Source organism: Notolepis coatsorum (assembly GCF_963971535.1).
Source record: "Notolepis coatsorum genome assembly, chromosome: 7".
Classification (NCBI taxonomy): Eukaryota; Metazoa; Chordata; class Actinopteri; order Aulopiformes; family Paralepididae; genus Notolepis; species Notolepis coatsorum.
The window spans coordinates 52,230,509-52,248,695 of record NC_140171.1 but is presented as its reverse complement, the minus strand read 5'-3'; the positions used below and the strand labels follow the sequence as shown (position 1 = coordinate 52,248,695).

Sequence of the window (18,187 nt, the reverse complement as noted above, 5' to 3'; positions counted from 1 at the left end):
CAAAGAGTTCTTCCAAGAGTTTGGATGGAGATGTGTCAGGAAGCTTTGTCTCAATGTTGTCTGTAAAGGTTTTTTTTATCCAGAGTAACTTGGTGATCCTTTTCTGTGTTTTATTAAATAATGATTTTCAGATTTTGAGAAATGGTATTTTCATGGAGAACAGTGCAGCTGCAACAGATGGCACTTTAGTCATCATTTTTTTTTTTTTTTTTTTTTATAAATCTCAAGCCCCCCCCTGTCATGCCTCTGCGCCCCCCCCAGGGGGGCGCGCCCCCCACTTTGAGAAACACTGCCATAGAGGGAGAGGGTGCACCACCAACCCGTGCACATGATATAATAATAATAGGCTACATGTTTAACACGTTGAGTGCCACTCACGAGATATCTCGGGTTTTTAATAGTGACGTTGAATGCCACTCACGAGATTTCTCAGATTTTTTTTTTTTTTGGCGATCTGAAAAATTATTGCATCACCCGAGCCTACCCGAGTATAGCCGAGCGGCGCCGGCGATCACTGTGGAAAAAAGCGCCCCCTGTCGTCTCCCAGATGACATAAGTGATTTTGGAATGGACTCAATGAAAATGAATGGGGAAAAAAATACGGTACTCCACATTTTCCAGTCCACTGATCCAGCCGGGGTTACCACAGTTCATTCTGGAGCCTCAGATCCCCGCTGATCATGGAGTTCTACAGTATCGCATTGGATCCATACACGTATCGATTTTTTCGAATGGTGATCAGGAATTGGAATATACCAGTTGGATACCATCTGATGTCAGGTAAGGACTCTATGTTATCAGTGTTAGGATAATCAGAGTAAGTTTGATGAAGATATAGGCTGTTTTGTGAAATGTCTTCTTTCGGTTTCACTGTAAAAGTCTGAGAGGAAATCAACGAGGCGATTATCCGTGCGTGGCCGTAATGTGCTTGCGTGCACGTATAATATTGATCATCTAGCGTTTATTTGAAAACGATTCATAAAAAGGCAGACGAATATCAACGTTGTGGAATATTCCACTAAAACACGATTTTCATAGAATGCTCCAGAATGAGCTGTTTTTTATATCAAAACGGGGGCTTTTCTAACTGCTCTGAAACGGAAACGACGCGATAAAAAAACAATCTGCCTTGACAGCACTGACTGGAAAATAGTCTTTGATAATGCGATGGGCAGATTAGACACATAGCCATAATTTAAAACATAGATTAGGCGATATTAACGTTAACATTGGCGCAGATGGTGGCATTCAGCCGGTAAAAAGGAAAACCAGGCGTGGCGCTCAAAGTGTTAATGTCTAATTAAAATAACATGCCAGTTATAATGCTTGTTAAACATTATAGCTTTGTCTTTTTGCCATTTTATTATAAAACCAGAGACAAGCAACTCTCTATTCTCCCTTATGTGCAACCAGTGGGTGTGTCTCATGGCCCGATCTGCAGAGCACACTGGACTATTGAGAAACAATAGGAATTATCAATAGATAATATTCAATATTTTATGCCTTACTTCTGCACACTGCCACTCAGCCTCTGGGGGCGATGGAGAGATACACTTGTTAAAATGTTAAATATATAATTAAAATAATATATTAACTATATATTATAGTAGGGCTGGGCGATAAAACGATAACGATAACTATCGCGATAAATTATTTCCTCGAAATAAACATGAAACGTGGTCGCAAAGTTTTGATATATCGATTTCCAAGCTTGGCTCCGTTCAGCCTCGCACTAACAACAACCAACGTTACGTGATGACGTAACGTGCATACGCACAACAGCTAACAACCAATCAGTGAAGGAGATGGCCGAGAGCGAACGAGATCCGGAAGGAGACCCAGAGGTACTAGGACTCAACAAGGCTTGCTAGGCTAATTAGCTTGCACGGCGTTGTTTTATATATTTACGTGCCGAGTATGTGTGTGTTTTGAATTCTGAGGCCACGTTTAAGTAGTGTGGGGTTATACAGTGGACGTCGTTTCAATATATTGTGGCGGAAGAGAGTATTTTAGTGTAATATTTAGCACATTGTCATGGAATACACCACTTATAAACAACAGGCTTGCTAGGCTAATTAGCTTGCACGGCATTGTTTTATATATTTACGTGCCGAGTATGTGTGTGTTTTGAATTCTGAGGCCACGTTTAAGTAGTGTGGGGTTATACAGTGGACGTCGTTTCAATATATTGTGGCGGAAGAGAGTTTTAGTGTCATATTTATTGTCATGAGATACTCCGCTTGTCGGCTGCTGCTAACGTGCGCGGACTGATGACGACATCAACTCGACTTGAGACATTCGCAGCAGCATAAGAAGATAATTAAACTTGACAGACATTATATCGACGATAATTATCGATATCGAATTATATGAAAATAATTTTATAATTTTATCGCGATAACGTTTTTGGTCATATCGCCCAGCCCTATATTATAGTTAACACTTTGGTTGCCTTGGGTTAAATTCATGATATACCATAGGTTGCCGGCTCTATTTGTCTATGGAGAAGTACCCCTTCTTTGCATGGCTATAACTTTTTAAATTCTATTGCTACATTGCCATTATTAGGGCCCATTCAAAGTCCTATATGTATTGTTCATTGTGTAGCAACGTTAAACTTTTTCATTCACATATTCATAGTAAAGTATGGTCTAATGTATAAGTATGTTTTCATCTCTTTCTGCAGCTTTCTCCAGAACGTGATATATAGCCCCAAATGCATTATATTGATGATGCAATACAGTTTTATGGCAATCAGCGCGATATAAAAAATTCCAACTAGACGTACTTCTAGAAGTTACTACACGTCATCTGATGTTGACCGGATGGGCTAGGGGGCGTTTATAATTCCGTGGGCAGCGTTATACCAATCATCTAATGTGGGTCAAATGTTGATAATAGCAGTTAGTATCGAAGACGGTAACGTTACACGCTGAAACTCACCCCAGTCTCCGCGCGCCGTTGGGCGATCATCGTAGAGTAGAAATCTTATCATTATGGGATGTTTTTTTACCCGGTCCATCTCCAGCTTGTATAATGGTATATACGTCCAAATCATGTTGTTTATCGAGTTATTGGCAATCGATCACTGTGTATTGTGACGAGCTAGAATGCCGGGACCTATAGCGAGCGCCCGGAAGTAATACGGACGTCCAGCACAACCTCTATGCCACTTCCTGTTAAAGCGATTGCGCCGATCGGCCACCAGATGGCGCTCCTGAACCGCCAGAGAGCTCAGTGGGTCCTCCTGGTGGATCTCAGGCCAGCGGAGGGGACATATGAATCCGATCGCAGATTTTTGAAATATTGATATAAGGACGCTGTACAGCGTCCTCCGGCAACTTGAGCATGGCCGGCAATGACGTCTAAAGACGTTTCATGGCAGCCAAAGTGTTAATAGTATAACCTATTTCAGAACGCTATTCTATTCTATAAGAGAATCCATAATGCAGTGAAGTCTGTGTGGCAGATGACAGCTAATCCAATGGGGGAGTGGTTAGGGGTGGATTTAAGAGCTATTGTTCACACCTACAGTAGTACTTGACTGCCAAGCAGTGGCGGCTGGTCAATAGAGGGCGCTAGAGCGCCGCCCCCCCTGGCAAAGAGAGCAGGGGAAGAAGAAAAAGTTGTATTTTTATTTTTATTTTAAACCCCTAGAAATAAAATAAACATGTTTAAAATTAATAATATTTACTAATTGTAAGTATGTTTGTGTTTCCAATGCACAATATAACGTTAATATATCAAATATAAATAATTGTTTTATGATTCACAGGAAGTCACTGTCTGATAGAGATTAGACTACCTAAGGCTGGGCGAGACATATCGCGCACACAGTGGGCGTGCACTGGTTTCATCGCTGTACCATCGCAGCCAATTAAATAGGTCAAGCAAATACATTTCGCCTATCAAGGGTACTACGACTATGCTTGCACCTCATGGTACCAAAGCACCTCAAAGGCACTAAAAACCAAATTACAAACATCTCAAAACAAACTAGTCAGACTACTGCTTGACCTGACTCCTAGAACCCACCTCACCCCTGCACACTTTGCCAACCTAGGATGGCTTAGAGTAGACAACAGAGTACAGCAACTTGCAATGGGCCTGGTCTACAAGATACACTATACGACCAAGGTACCCATGTACATGTCAAAATACTTCCCAAAGGTCAGTGAATACCACGATCACAACACCAGAGGGAGCTCCACAAATCATGTAAAACCCAGATTCGGCTCAAACAAGGGACTAAACACGTTTCGCAATTATGCCACAACAATGTGGAACGCCCTACCCAAAGCTGTAAAGGAATGTAAATCACTACCCACCTTCAAAAACACTCTCAAAGAACACCTACGGGAGACTGCAATTCAAAACTGGCCCCTACAAATGTCCTAACCCAGTTGTACAATAAAGACCAAGCATGGCTTTGTCAGTATTCCAATGTACAGCCCCACCCCACCTACCCAACCTCCTCCAATGTACAGTTTCCATGTCAAATGTATGTCAGTATTCCAATGTACAGTGCCCCTACCCAAACCCCCCCCCCCCCCCCCCCCCCCCACCTCCAATGTACAGCCCCACCCCACCTACCCAACCTCCCCCAATGCACAGTTTCTATGTCAAATGTATATACTCTTCTTCTGGATTTTTTTAGTATCACAAACAGTACTGTATTTGAAAATCTGGTATGTCATAAATGTATAGATGTAGCAGTACTGTCTATCTGTATGTCATGTGTGTCATATGATGAATTGAAAATGGGGGACCCTGATGGAAACAAGACGAAAGTCTTTCTCAGGTCTGCATCCTCTTAACAATTGTATGTATCGAGCTGTACTGTACTGTACCCATTCTGCAATCTGTTAATAAACTTTTCAATCAATCAATCAATCAATCAACGCACTGTGCGTTGAAATATGATGTAATATGATGGAAGCCAGGCGCGTTTTCTAGCGATCTAATAAGCAAGCAGGTTCCTTCCGGAGGATCATCCGGCAGTCCGGATATTGTGCTACCTTGGCTGGTAGCTGGATGCAGCTAACGACGGACTGTTTAAACGTTACTGGAGTTTCTTTTTGAGATTTAAAAGAAGTGGATTATGGCTTGTTCAACAACAACAAGCCGTGTTGTGGACTGGACAGCTGAATATCTCGCCCCATTCAACTCTTGTGATAGTAAGTCTATGTTTAATAGCTAGCCTTGGCTCGTTTAACAATATGCAAAATATGCTGTACAGCCCTGTACTCATACTGAAGTTATTCTTGGTATATACTACATACTACTAGGTCTGATCTTTTGCAGTTCCTTGTGTAACGATAGATTCCACGTTGCGCTGTGTGTGAGTGAGAGAGAGAGAAAGAGAGAGAAAGAGAGATAGAGGGGGATACTAATTAATTTTGCCGCGGGGGGCCATAATCACCCGGGACAATATAATGGTAACTTGTTTCAAATGACAAGATATACCTCTGTGATTATTATTGTACGGATCTGAATACGGGCGTGGGAGCATGCACAAATATAGTAGAGAGAGAGAGAGAGAGAGAGAGAGAGAGAGAGAGAGAGAGAGAGAGAGAGAGAGAGAGAGAGAGAGAGAGAGAGAGTTTGGGCGTGCATGTTTGTGTAGGCGCTATTGGAAACGTGGCTGCATTGACTGTGATCATATATTGATTGATGGCAATGGTGATAGTTGTACTGTACCTATTCGGTACATGTTTGCAAAATGTTTGGTATAGCGCCCCCCCCTGGAGAAGAATTCACCAGCCGCCACTGCTGCCAAGGTGTTAAAAATGCAGCCAAACTTTCGATTTTTCTGGATTTCACTGCTCTGAGACTTGAGGTTTCATTTCAAACCTTTATTTTAACTCGAAAGGCAACTGAGGTTTCCCTCATTTACAGTCACGTCGAGTTTAACTACATTCAAATAAGCATATATTCTTCAAATATTTGAAAGACATTTGAATGCTTACATTCTGTACTTTCATAATCTGAAAAATAACCGAGGGAGACTTGTTCCACAAAGTGATGGCCTCAGTCACATATTATTTTCAGTTCTAAATATAATGTGTTATCATGAAAAACGGGCATTGTCTTCTTCTTCTTCTTTCGGCTTTTCTTGTCAGGGGTCGCCACAGCGGAACATCCGTTTCCATCTGTTCCATGTCCTCTGCGTCGTCCTCCGTCACGCCCGCTGCCCGCATGTCCTCCTTCACTGTGTCCATAAACCTCCTCTTGGGCCTTCCCCTCCTCCTCTTTCCTGGCAGCTCCATCTCCAGCATCCTCCTCCCGATGTACCCCACGTCCCTCCTCCTCACATGTTCAAACCATCTCAGTCTTGCCTCTCACTTTCTGTCCGAACTGCTCAACATGGGCCATTCCTCTGATGTAGACATTTTTAATTTTGTCCAACCTTGTTACTCCCAGAGAGAACCTTAGCATCTTCATCTCTGCCACCTCCAGCTCCGCCACCTGCTTATTGGTCAGTGCCACCGTTTCTAGTCCATACAACGGGCATGAAAAACGGGCATTGTAGTTTTTACAAAATGTACTTCAATCGATGTGCAGCAGTAAACAAAACAGTGCATTGCTCATTACACTCAAGTCCAGGAAGAAGTACAATTTCCATGTTCATTGCAACAACAATTATGCTGACCAGAGCAACAGTACGGCTCTGACTCTTTTCAACAACAATGAAGTTCTGGAGCTATAATCTTGTGTTAGCTACTGCTAGATGGACCATACAAGATGTTTACAAGATTTACATACTGTACAAGTAGGAGAATGCATTGTAGGTGTTGGTCTTTGTGTAGGCTATGTTGACAATAAGACAACAACTTTAATTATACTGGTTTCACCCTTTAAAGAGCCCTCTGGTAGTTAGTAAAAAGCTGTGTGTTCCACCCCCACTTTGCAGGCCAACCACTGGATCCGCTCCAAGGAGGCCAAGCATGGTCTGAAGGTGATCAAGCTGACAGACGCTGGCTACCTCCGCACCCTGGAGAATGCCATCCGGCTGGGCATGCCCGTGTTGCTGGAGGAGGTACTGGACATATTGGCACCAAATTTACTGTTGGAATGGTACAGTCACTGCCGTACTGTACCTTGCTATTTTACCTGTGTTGTATTTCCAGTATACACCTACACTCGTGCCGGTGTAGGTGTAGGTAGGAGTAGCTGAGAGAATAGAGGGAGGGGTTACTCCGCTTGCTGGCGTGCACTTCACATTTAACCTGGGAAACAACAACACTGATGGAGGGAGTTGAGGCGTTGCTGTACTTTTTTGTGGGTGTTTGCTTTTTAATTAACCGTAGCTATTTTGTAAAATGCAAAGAGTGGAAGTGATTCAATCGGAGAGGAAGAGGGAAATGTTTTCATTTAGAGCGAACGTCTGTTTACCTCCATTCACTGCTTTCAATTGATAATTTTGATGTGACACAATTGCAGATCAAACATGAATTAAGATCCAGCAATTACATATCCTATTACCTGCCTAAAATGTTGTCAGAAACATATTAGAGTAAACTGTTTAGGTGATTTAATTCTCTCATTTCCCATACGTTATGCTCATTTTTCAGGGACGGATGGGAAATAACATTACTTCATCTATAAATACAACACTGTAACAATATAATCTTGTTGAGATTGGCTGAAAAAAGTAATAATTGTCATGCATTGATCACTAGATTGACCAAGTTATTTGAATGACTTTCAAAGCGCTAATGGCATTCACTCAAGTTGAAAATAGTTCTTCCTCTCTATTGGTCCATTTTCATACAAGTTTCAAAGCCTTGTTGATAACAGGATGAACGGAGACACGGCAGCCCAAAAGCACTACATAAATTCCTTTGTGCATAGAACACTACATAGATCAGGTTATAAATACACTGTGGAGCTTGTAGTGCAATCTACTACCTGCCAACATGTCACCCGCTTAGTTCATACAATTTTATTTTAAGAAATTTTGCTGGAAAAAACAATTGCTTTTGTGCATAGATCACTAGATGTATTAGTTTATAAATGTCACATTTCACGAGAGGCGTGGCCAGGCAGCATGGGGTAAGGTTGTGTTTCAGCTCGGCTCCCCAAAGTATGTTTTTTAAACCCATTAGTCTTTATTTTATTTTAGATTGATACATCGGGTATCCACATTTTTTAGCATTGGAGATGGCCTCTAAACCAGCGGTGGGACGGGGGATAGCGACGCCGTCCACCAGCGTGTCTCCCTCGGCTGAGCTAAGCGACACAAGCCTGGAGGCTATCGAGAAGCTAGCGCTGCAATTGAAACGGAGATACTCAAAAGGAGCTATTCGAGAGCTTTGGACGGTCGGTTACGCTGGAGATCATAACAGCAGTTGATTCGGTGATGGAGAGAGTGGAATCGCTCAATTCAATAGCCACGGCTAATGTGTCTGAAATAACGTCCCTAGCCTCGGGGGCTTCAGAACAGGCTGAGAGATTACTACTTCTGGAGGGGGCCTTGCTCGGCAAACAATCTGAGATGCAGTCCCGAGAGAGACGTCTCAACATTGGGGGCGTCCCGGAGGGATCCGAAGGAAACCGTCTCGTGGATTCCATCCCCGGCTTGTTACAGCTGATTGTAGGCCTTGAGATTCTGGCCACCCCTCCATTGTGTGAAACGGCCTACAGAGCTGGCCCGGTGAGGTCCGACAAGAACCGGACACCAAGACCCATTATTGCGAGGCTCCACAGTCTACACACGAAGGAGCTGATTATGCGAACAGCCCGCTCCAAGAGGGGACATTTACACCTTGGTGAACATAAGGTGGCCATTTTCGAGGACTTCACACCTGATGTTCTGGCACAGTGAGGGGAATATCGAGAGGTCATGTCCCTGTTATGGAAGTTGGGTCTGTGTCCAACTTTGCTATTTACAGCCAGGCTGTCTGTGAAAATGAAGGGAGATGAACACCGGCAGGTATGGTCGCTAATCAGGGCAGAGGAATATGTGAAGAAAGAGGTGTGTGACCCGGGAAATAGCACAGAGTGACTGCTCCTCGAGGTCTTTCTAGCTAGTTTAACATTGGCTTGGATTATCAAAATACGTGGAATGACACTGTGTGCTATCGTAACAGGCTAGGCTAGCCTAGGTTTTGTGACAAGCCTTGTGGTGTTCAGGCTTGACACTGACCAAAACAAACAATTCCAATACCCACACAAGTGCAATTTCAATAAAGAGTTGAGGTTTATTGATCCAAAGTACAGTTCCGGTAGGCAAAAGAGTAGTCAAAATACAGTCCAATGTCAAAACACGATCCAGGCTCTCGTACAAAAAAGGGGATGTTCAATACTAAGGGTTTGTCTTCCGGTCCGGGGTCAGTTTCACAGGGGGTTGTCTCAGCCAGTCCAGGGTCCAGTACCATGAACACCTACTCGCTCTCACCTCTCCTCCAAACTACCTCTCACCTCACAAACTCAGTATCTCACACTCCACGATCTCTACTCCTTCCTCACCTCCACTCTGTGTGTGTGTGTGTGTGTGTGTGTGTGTGTGTGTGTGTGTGTGTGTGTGTGTGTGTGTGTGTGTGTGTGTGTGTGTGTGTGTGTGTGTGTGTGTGTGTGTGTGTGTGTGTGTGTGTGTGTGTGTGTGTGTGTGTGTGTGTGTGTGTGTGTGTGTGTGTGTGTGTGTGTGCGTGCGCACGTGTAGCTGAAGGAGACTATAGATCCAGCACTGGAGCCCATCTTACTGAAGCAGACATTTGTGGCCGGCGGACGCACTCTGATCCGCCTGGGAGACTCCGACATTGACTATGACAAAAACTTCCGCTTCTACATGACTACCAAGATGGCCAACCCACACTACCTGCCTGAGGTAGGAGCAAACACACACACACACACACACACACACACACACACACACACACACACACACACACACACACACACACACACACACACACACACACACACACACACACACACACACACACACACACACACACACACACGTATCTATATATCGCTGCTGGCGGGACAAAACCTCATAACTCCATTTAATTTTTTTTTATTTTATATAAATCAACTCCGTAGATCAGTCTCCATATGTTTGTATGGGTTTTACAAAGTTTAAACAATGGGAAAGCATTAAACCGATCATCTGTCTAAACCTCCTAACTCTATTCACCCTCAAATCTGTTCGTTTTTTTCATCTGCTGAAAAGTTGGGTTTTTGGAGTTATGAGGTTTTGTCCCGCCAGCAGCGATATTTATAGTACACTGTTCTATCATATCATGTACTATTTTATATATAAAATAAATATAAAGCAGAACACTGTTTTTTGGAGATGGCAAAATGCAGGCTATGATGACAGCAACAACCTCCCACTTACCCTTTTCCCGTGCCAATACAGTGGCCTTACCCTTTTCCCCTGCCAGTGTGTGTGTGTGTGTGTCTGTGTGTGTGTGTGTGTGTGTGTGTGTGTGTGTGTGTGTGTGTGTGTGTGTGTGTGTGTGTGTGTGTGTGTGTGTGTGTGTGTGTGTGTGTGTGTGTGTGTGTGTGTGTGTGTGTGTGTGTGTGTGTGTGTGTGTGTGTGTGTGTGTGTGCTGCAATATAATATGATGTTCCTACTGCCTTGCAGGTGTGTATCAAAGTGACCATCATCAACTTCACAGTGACCAAGTCTGGCCTGGAGGACCAGCTTCTCGGGTACACACACGCATGCATGCATGCACGGACGGACGCGCGCGCACACACACACACACACACACACACACACACACACACACACACACACACACACACACACACACACACACACACACACACACACACACACACACACACACACACACACACACACACACACACACACACCATGTGCATCACTTGCCTTACAACCACTATATTTCTTTGTGTGTGCTTGTGTAACAAGGTTGAAACCATGTAATGATAGCCCCTTGGTGCAAACTAATTCCTTAGTTAAATACCTCCGCTTCGCCACTTGAATTGGATCATTTTCCAGGTGGTGGAATGGATAAGACTGTGGTATTTAACATACAGGGCCACATGGTACTTGTGAGAGATACTGTACACCCTACATACACAGTATTATATGCCCCATCTCTCCTTTCCACTTCCTTCCACCCACCTCTCTCCCCCATATATCTGTATCCCCCATCCATCCCTTTATCTCTCCATCCATAGATGATCCCTCTCTCCCCCATACATCCATATCTCATCATCCATCCCTCCCCATACAGTATATCCCTCTCGCTTTCTCCGTCCATCCCTCTCCCTCCATCCATCCCTCTATCTCTCTCCCTCCATCCATCCCTCTCTCCATCCATCTCTCTCCCTCCATATACGCCCCTTTCTCTGTGTCTCTCTATCTATCTCCATCCATCCATCCATCCCTCCCCCTCCATCCATATCTTTCTCTCTCCATTCATCTCTCTCTCTCTCTCTCTCTCTCTCTCTCTCTCTCTCTCTCTCTCTCTCTCTCTCTCTCTCCACCTGACAGTGACGTGGTGCGTCTAGAGCGTCCAGACCTGGAGGTACAGAGGAATGAGCTGATTGTGTGCATCAACAGCAGCCGCAACGAGCTGAAGGACATCGAGGACCGCATACTTCAGCTGCTCTTCAACTCTGAGGGCAATGTCCTGGACAACGAGGAGCTTGTCGAGGCCCTCGCGGTGTCAAAGGTCAGCCTGAGGTCACGTAAAAGGTCACAGTAGGAATGAGCAGGATGCTGGGTTTGGTTTAACGTTAATGCTGTAAGGATTATACATGAATGACAATCTGGTGTCTTCTTATGTATGTACATAACAAGTACATATGTCAGTTCATGACATGTGCAACCATTTCCACCTCATATTGTTTCAGTTTGTGGGCTTGATGTGGCTTTAGCTTAGCATTGTACATGTCTAGCCAAGATAGCCGACGCTCGTTAGTGAACGGTTAGCTAGTTAGCAAATAGTAGCTTCTCTATCAAGGTTGTATTTCTAAATACAGTGGAAACTGATTGTACATACGACAACATATCAATGTTATACTTTTGAAATGCAGATATTAACTTTTGTATATTAGATATACTATCACATTAGTTGTTCAACCCGGAAGGAACAGATTTCACCCACACTATCATAAGTATGGGGTAACTAATGTAATGTATGATGATGTACTGAAGCCTTTTTGTTGGCTGGGAACATTCACATGTCTTTTCACTTTGTTATTATCTCTCTCTATATCTCCATATTTCTCTATCTCTCTCTATCGCTCTCCCAGGTGATGTCGGAGAGGATTAAGAGTCGTCTGGAGGAGGCGGAGGCCACAGAAATCATGATCAACGCGGCGAGGGAGCGATATCGCCCCGTGGCCACCCGCGGCTCCGTCATATACTTTGTCATCGCCAGCCTCTCCGAGATCGACTCCATGTACCAGTTCTCCCTCAAGTACTTCAAGCAGGTGAATGAAAGGTCAACTGGGGCTTTTTACGTTACAAGCCGTGGCTTAATCCTGTGCTGCTAAACATTATTATTGGGGGAAACGCAATACAATGGCTCAGGTGCAGCTACTCATTTACAGTGCTGTATAATGATTGAAATTATTTACCCATATGAAGAAAGTCACACACACATACTGTCCCCAGCTGTTCAACTCCACCATTGAGACGTCAGTGTCAAAGAGCAGTGTGCTGGAGGAGCGTCTCCAGATCCTACTGGACCAGACCCTTCTCACCGCCTACACCAACGTTTCGCGGGGCCTCTTTGAGAAGCACAAGGCCATCTACAGCTTCATGCTGTGTGTGGAGGTCATGAGGCAGCGTGGAGAGATCTCAGACGCAGAGTGGCAGCACTTCATAAGAGGGACCGCCCCCTTGGATAACATGGTTAGTGGTCCAAGTTGGCTGTTTATGTTTGTTTATTTAGGATCCCCATTAGTCGCTGCCTTAGGAAGAAACTATTCTTCCTGGGGTCCACACAAAAGACGAAATCAAATATAACCATCACACGTACATTCACACAGTTACAATTATCTATAAAAACAACTGACATGAAATTGAAAAAAAAAATAAAAGTATAGGAAGTTCTCTCACCAGAATAACATTTTTATGTGTAGTTAAGCACCACAAATATAGTCAGCCATCACCTCAGAGAATATCACATCATATATATAGTCTAGGGCTGTCCCCGACTAAGGATTTGGATAGTCGACTATGATTGGCCAAAATTTGCCGTTAGTCGACTCTTAGTCAAAAAAAAAGATTATATATATATATATATAGGCTATATATATTTTTTCATTCCATTTGGGCTGTGGGGGTGCTTAATGTCTGAAGGAGTCGACTGAAGACTTCTTGTCCTCTGCAAAAGCATGCAATTGGTCCACTGATGGATACATCTTGATATTTGTCTAGTCTAGTGTGTTCATTAGATGGGTGAAATCCTCTTTCAGTGCCTCTGTGCCTGTTTTCTTAGGCAGTTAGCCTCTGGTATGCATGCCATTAGCGTTAGCCACGCTTCTAGGCCTCTTTTCTTTTGGAAAGAATGATAAAACATTTTTAAATACATTTTTTATTTGAGGTTGGCAGTCGACTACGCCACGGCTCCTTTCGACCGATTAGTCGACTAATAGGGGTCAGCCAAGGGCCGGACTGGGGAAATAATTCATACCGGGAGATATAGCGCGAATTATATCCCCAATCAGGCCACTTTTTAAGCGGGGGGTCTGGGGGTCCCCCACCAGGAATTTTTTTGTTACAAAGACTTAATTTTCTGCATTCTGGTGAATTTTAGTGCATGTGAATCACAAACTAATGAGCCAACAATTGCTTAGTACAATGTACTGTTATGAACCTCAAATAAAACTGTTGTTGCACTTGCAATGCTACTCTCTCCACCTTCAAAAAGAAAAAAGCAAGAGCACAACATATTTTTCTATTTACTATTATAATACAGTTAACCACTCTCTCCACCTATTCAAACAGAGCAAGAGCACAATACCAGATTCACTTTACTGATGCACTACCCATCAACAGTTAAAATAGCCCTTTACACACAGACCTTTCATTACAATACTATAATAACAGTAGCCACTGCCAGAATAGTGACACATGTATCGCGTGTGGTGAGCATGCACAACGAAGACAGAAGATTGCGTTGTCTCAATCATTTTAACTATAAAATGAGCTCAAAGTATGAGCTCACTGACTGAAATTTCCAAAAAAAAGCATCAATTGTCAAATAATATTGATCACATTAACTAGACTAGATGTTTTTGAGGAAATTAGAAAGGGAACAACAACTTAACCCTTGTGTCTGATCAGATTCTTATTTTTTTGATAACTTTGCAGTGATTATGTTTGTAGCCAATATATGTGGCAAAGGTGTGTAATCTTTGAATTATCTTGGAATTATTTTGACTTTCTCTTTCATAAATTGTTTATTCAACTTCAGCCCCAATCATAACCACCACATATTGTTTTTTGTAATGTCAGATTTAACAACTCCTTTCAGAAAAGTGGGAGTATTTCATTTTAATCTGAAGTTGAATAAAATATTTATGGGAAAGAAAGTGTGAAATTATTTCAACATATAATCTTTTTATGGTGTTTTTCAATTTAGTCCCCTAATATGGTAAGAGTATAACACTTCAGGGTTCAATTATTTATTTGTTGGCAGATTTAACATTGGGCTTTTGACAGGGGAGATGATGCATTGCATGGTAATGTTAGCTAGCTAACATCCACATGTTTATTTTTATCACTGACTAACCTGCTGGTTCCTTGACCTTGGTGCAAGAAAACATTTGATAAATGTTGCCGGATTTAGCAGCATCTCCTTTCTTTTTCTTTGTTTTATCCCTCTCTCCTCCACCCTTTATCTTTCTTCCACTGTCCATCTTGACAATCAGTTGTATTGCCTGGTCCCGCCTCCACCAATAAAAAGCGGCAGCACGGCTCATTGTGTGTGTGTGAGATCCATGTGAGGGAGAGAGAGTCAGATAGTTCTCCAACTCTGTCGCAGACAGTGAAATCCTGGTTGTTCCCCACCCACTAAGGTTATCTAACTATCGTGCCGAGCCGCCGCCACAACTAGAAACAATGGCCTGGCAAAAAGAAAAAAAAAATATTATAATAAAAAAATATATAATTATTTTTTTTTATATAATTTTTATTTTTGTATCTGTGCAGGCTAGGCCACCGGGAAAACTCCCGGTGCTCCCGATGGCCAGTCCGGGCCTGGGTCAGCCCTAATACAGTCCATACTGTATTTCTGAATAATTGCTGTTCTTAATACATTTTTTAAACTGATTTTACTGAGTTTAAATACAGTCGTAGTCTGTTCCAGTTTGACATAGCTCTAACAGTACAGTGGTTTTAGGTACAGTACAGTGTTTCACAAAACCATGTCTCGTATCATAAGGATTTCTTATCATTTGTGTGTGTTATCTGTGTAAACAAGTATGTAGGGTCTCTTAACTCTTTGACTGCCACGCTGTTGTGCAGCATGTGCATTTCCGTGTGGGTTGCTCGCCTGAAACCTATATTATTTCCAGGTCAAAGGTAAACACGACCATATATAGAACGTTTCTTTTCACAAAGCCACCAAGGGAGTGGGGGGGGGGGGGGGGGGGGGGGGGGGGGTTGTTTTCCAATGCTGGGATCATTACAAAGGCATGTTTTATGATGGGGTTCGGTAAAATAGAAGTTACCTTTGTCAGCAGGCCACCAAAACCCTGTCCACTCTTGTTCCAAGTGTCTTGGGTCAGAACAGGATCAATAAATATAACGTTAGGTGGCCCGTTAGCAGCGCCAGGGTAACGTTACATCCAGATAACGTTGCATCCAAACAGCCTGTTTGAAAATACTAGAATCCAACATAGTCTGGTGAAAACAACCTTATCATCCATACAGTGTGTTATCGTTTTGTCCTCTTCATAATAATCTCCAATAGTTTGCGGTCGCCATTGCCGGTAAAGTTTTCAAGCCTCTGGAGTGCTCTCCCGGCGCCGACTATACCATGGAGCACTGAACAGAATACATTACCTCCTCGGCCGGTTGACTATAGTATTTTTATGATTTACCAGATGTGCTGAGTCCAATGTAGTCTGGTGAAAACGCACGTTATCATCCATAAGTGTGATCGTTTTGTCCTCATTCATTCGTTCATAATAATCTCCAAGTTCGCGATCGCCATTGGTACATCTCTACTCACTGCTGCTCCCTCTCGAGTGTTCTCAACTGCGGCGTGAGAGCCCCCACACTAAACTAGGCCCAGTTCAAAAGGTATGCGATACGGCCACCTATCGGGATTCGATCGTCATTTAAATTCTAATTTAATAATAATAATACTAATACATTTTATTATGAAGCACTTTTCAAAACCCAAAGACGCTGACAATGCGCAAAACAAATGAACAGAGAAACAAAGAACCACAGGGAAAAAGCAACAGGATGAATACGCAGGACATACAACCACAGGTAACAAGTAACAAATGCAGAGTCTAGTAGGGGAACAGTCAGGGAAGTAGGAAACCAGGGGGAGGGGGGGCAGGAGAGGGAGAGAAAGTAGGGAAGGGGAGGGGAGGCGGTAGGTTGGAGGAGGGTAGTTATGGGTAGGGAAGGTTGTATGCTTGGGAGAACAGGTAGGTTTTGAGTCAGGATTGGCAATGCGGGCGGTCAGTGAGCTGTTGATTTGGGAGGGGGGAGGGGCAGTAAAAAATAGGGGGATGGGGGGGAGTGAGAGACCAAGGGAAAACGGTAGTTCACAGACACGGACAGAAGTGGCAGTCACAACGGAGACGCCAGTAATGCTCTGAATCCGAACAAAACGAGAAAAAACTGTTGGGTGATGCGAGACAAACAAATTGCGACTGCTCTCGGCGAGTCAATTTACTCAGAGGTACCAGGAACACACACCAAGGTCCTCTTGACTGTTTAGAATAATAATAACTCGCTTTTGGCAGTTAACGGTTGGCTTTGAAAAACGAGAAATCGCGTTTTTGGCAGCCAATGAGTTAAGGCACAACATGTTTCTTATATATTGGATCAGGCAGTATGTCAGTCCTCTTCTCGTCTACCCTCATCCATCCTGGCATGCATTCCTACCACACTGTCCCTCATTGAGCAGTGAAGAGCAAGATGTGCAGCTCTATTATGAGTGAGCTAGATCTTATTGAGCTCTTGTTTTATAGCACTAGACCAGATTGTTGGGCAGTACTCTAGGTGGGATAAGACTAAAGATTATATTACTTGTTTACTTGTTATCTCTGTTAAAAGATAAACACACCTTCTGATTATGGAAATGGCTCTACTCATTTTGGCAATGATGTGAGTTGACCATGACAATGTTCCCTCAAGTGTGACACCTAACAGTTTGGCCTCTTGCTCAATAGCTACTCCATGCAAATATATATATTAAGATCATGCTTGGAGCCGCATTACAGACGTTTGGTTTTTGAGATGTTCAACTTTAGTTTGTTTTCACCTAATCAGACACCAACATTAACTCCTTTTGAAGCATTTTGTTTATCTCCTTAGTATTTTCTTATATATTTTAGTATCATCAGCATACATAATCAAATATGCATTTTGTAATACATAAGAACATAATTTGTGAATATGGAATAGAGATGAGGTCCTAGACAGCTGCCCTGTGGAATTCTGTATTGTAGGGATTTAAAGTTTGACATGGTACCATTAACCCTTATGCCTCCTCAGCAAGGATTCCGTGTATTTAGCCTTTTGTGTGTGTGTGTGTGTGTGTGTGTGTGTGTGTGTGTGTGTGTGTGTGTGTGTGTGTGTGTGTGTGTGTGTGTGTGTGTGTGTGTATGTGTATGTGTATGTGTGTGTGTGTGTGTGTACAACGGTGGCTGTGTTGATGATTATGTCATGAAATTGGGTCCGTTTGCTTAACCCTTTATCTGCCGGAGCTTATTCTCATCCTTGTCGCCTCTCTGCCAGTACTGTAAGTCTATGGAGATGTTCAACTTCTTTGCAGGGCTATAACTTTTTAAATTGTATTGCTAAATTGACATTCAACATCAATTATCTATCGTTCAGGATGTAGGAAGGTTTTACTTTTTCATTCACACATTCATACAAAAATACGGTCTAGAGTATAAATATGTTTTTATCGTTTTCTGCAGTATTTCATAGAACGTGAGTTATAGCCATAAATGCATATATTAGATCATCAAATGCAGTTTGATACCGATTGACGCCAGATTA

General features: G+C 43.0%; 1 protein-coding gene across 1 annotated transcript in view; it reads left to right on the top strand.

The window, feature by feature from the left end:
• dnah6 (dynein, axonemal, heavy chain 6) overlaps nt 1-18,187 on the top strand; it is a gene marked incomplete at both ends in the record, with an annotated part of 372,041 nt that overhangs the window by 240,211 nt on the left and 113,643 nt on the right. The window contains 6 exon segments of the mRNA XM_084318285.1: nt 6,914-7,039; nt 9,665-9,829; nt 10,595-10,662; nt 11,477-11,657; nt 12,241-12,420; nt 12,605-12,857. Of these exon segments, the coding sequence (XP_084174411.1) occupies nt 6,914-7,039; nt 9,665-9,829; nt 10,595-10,662; nt 11,477-11,657; nt 12,241-12,420; nt 12,605-12,857 (973 nt within the window).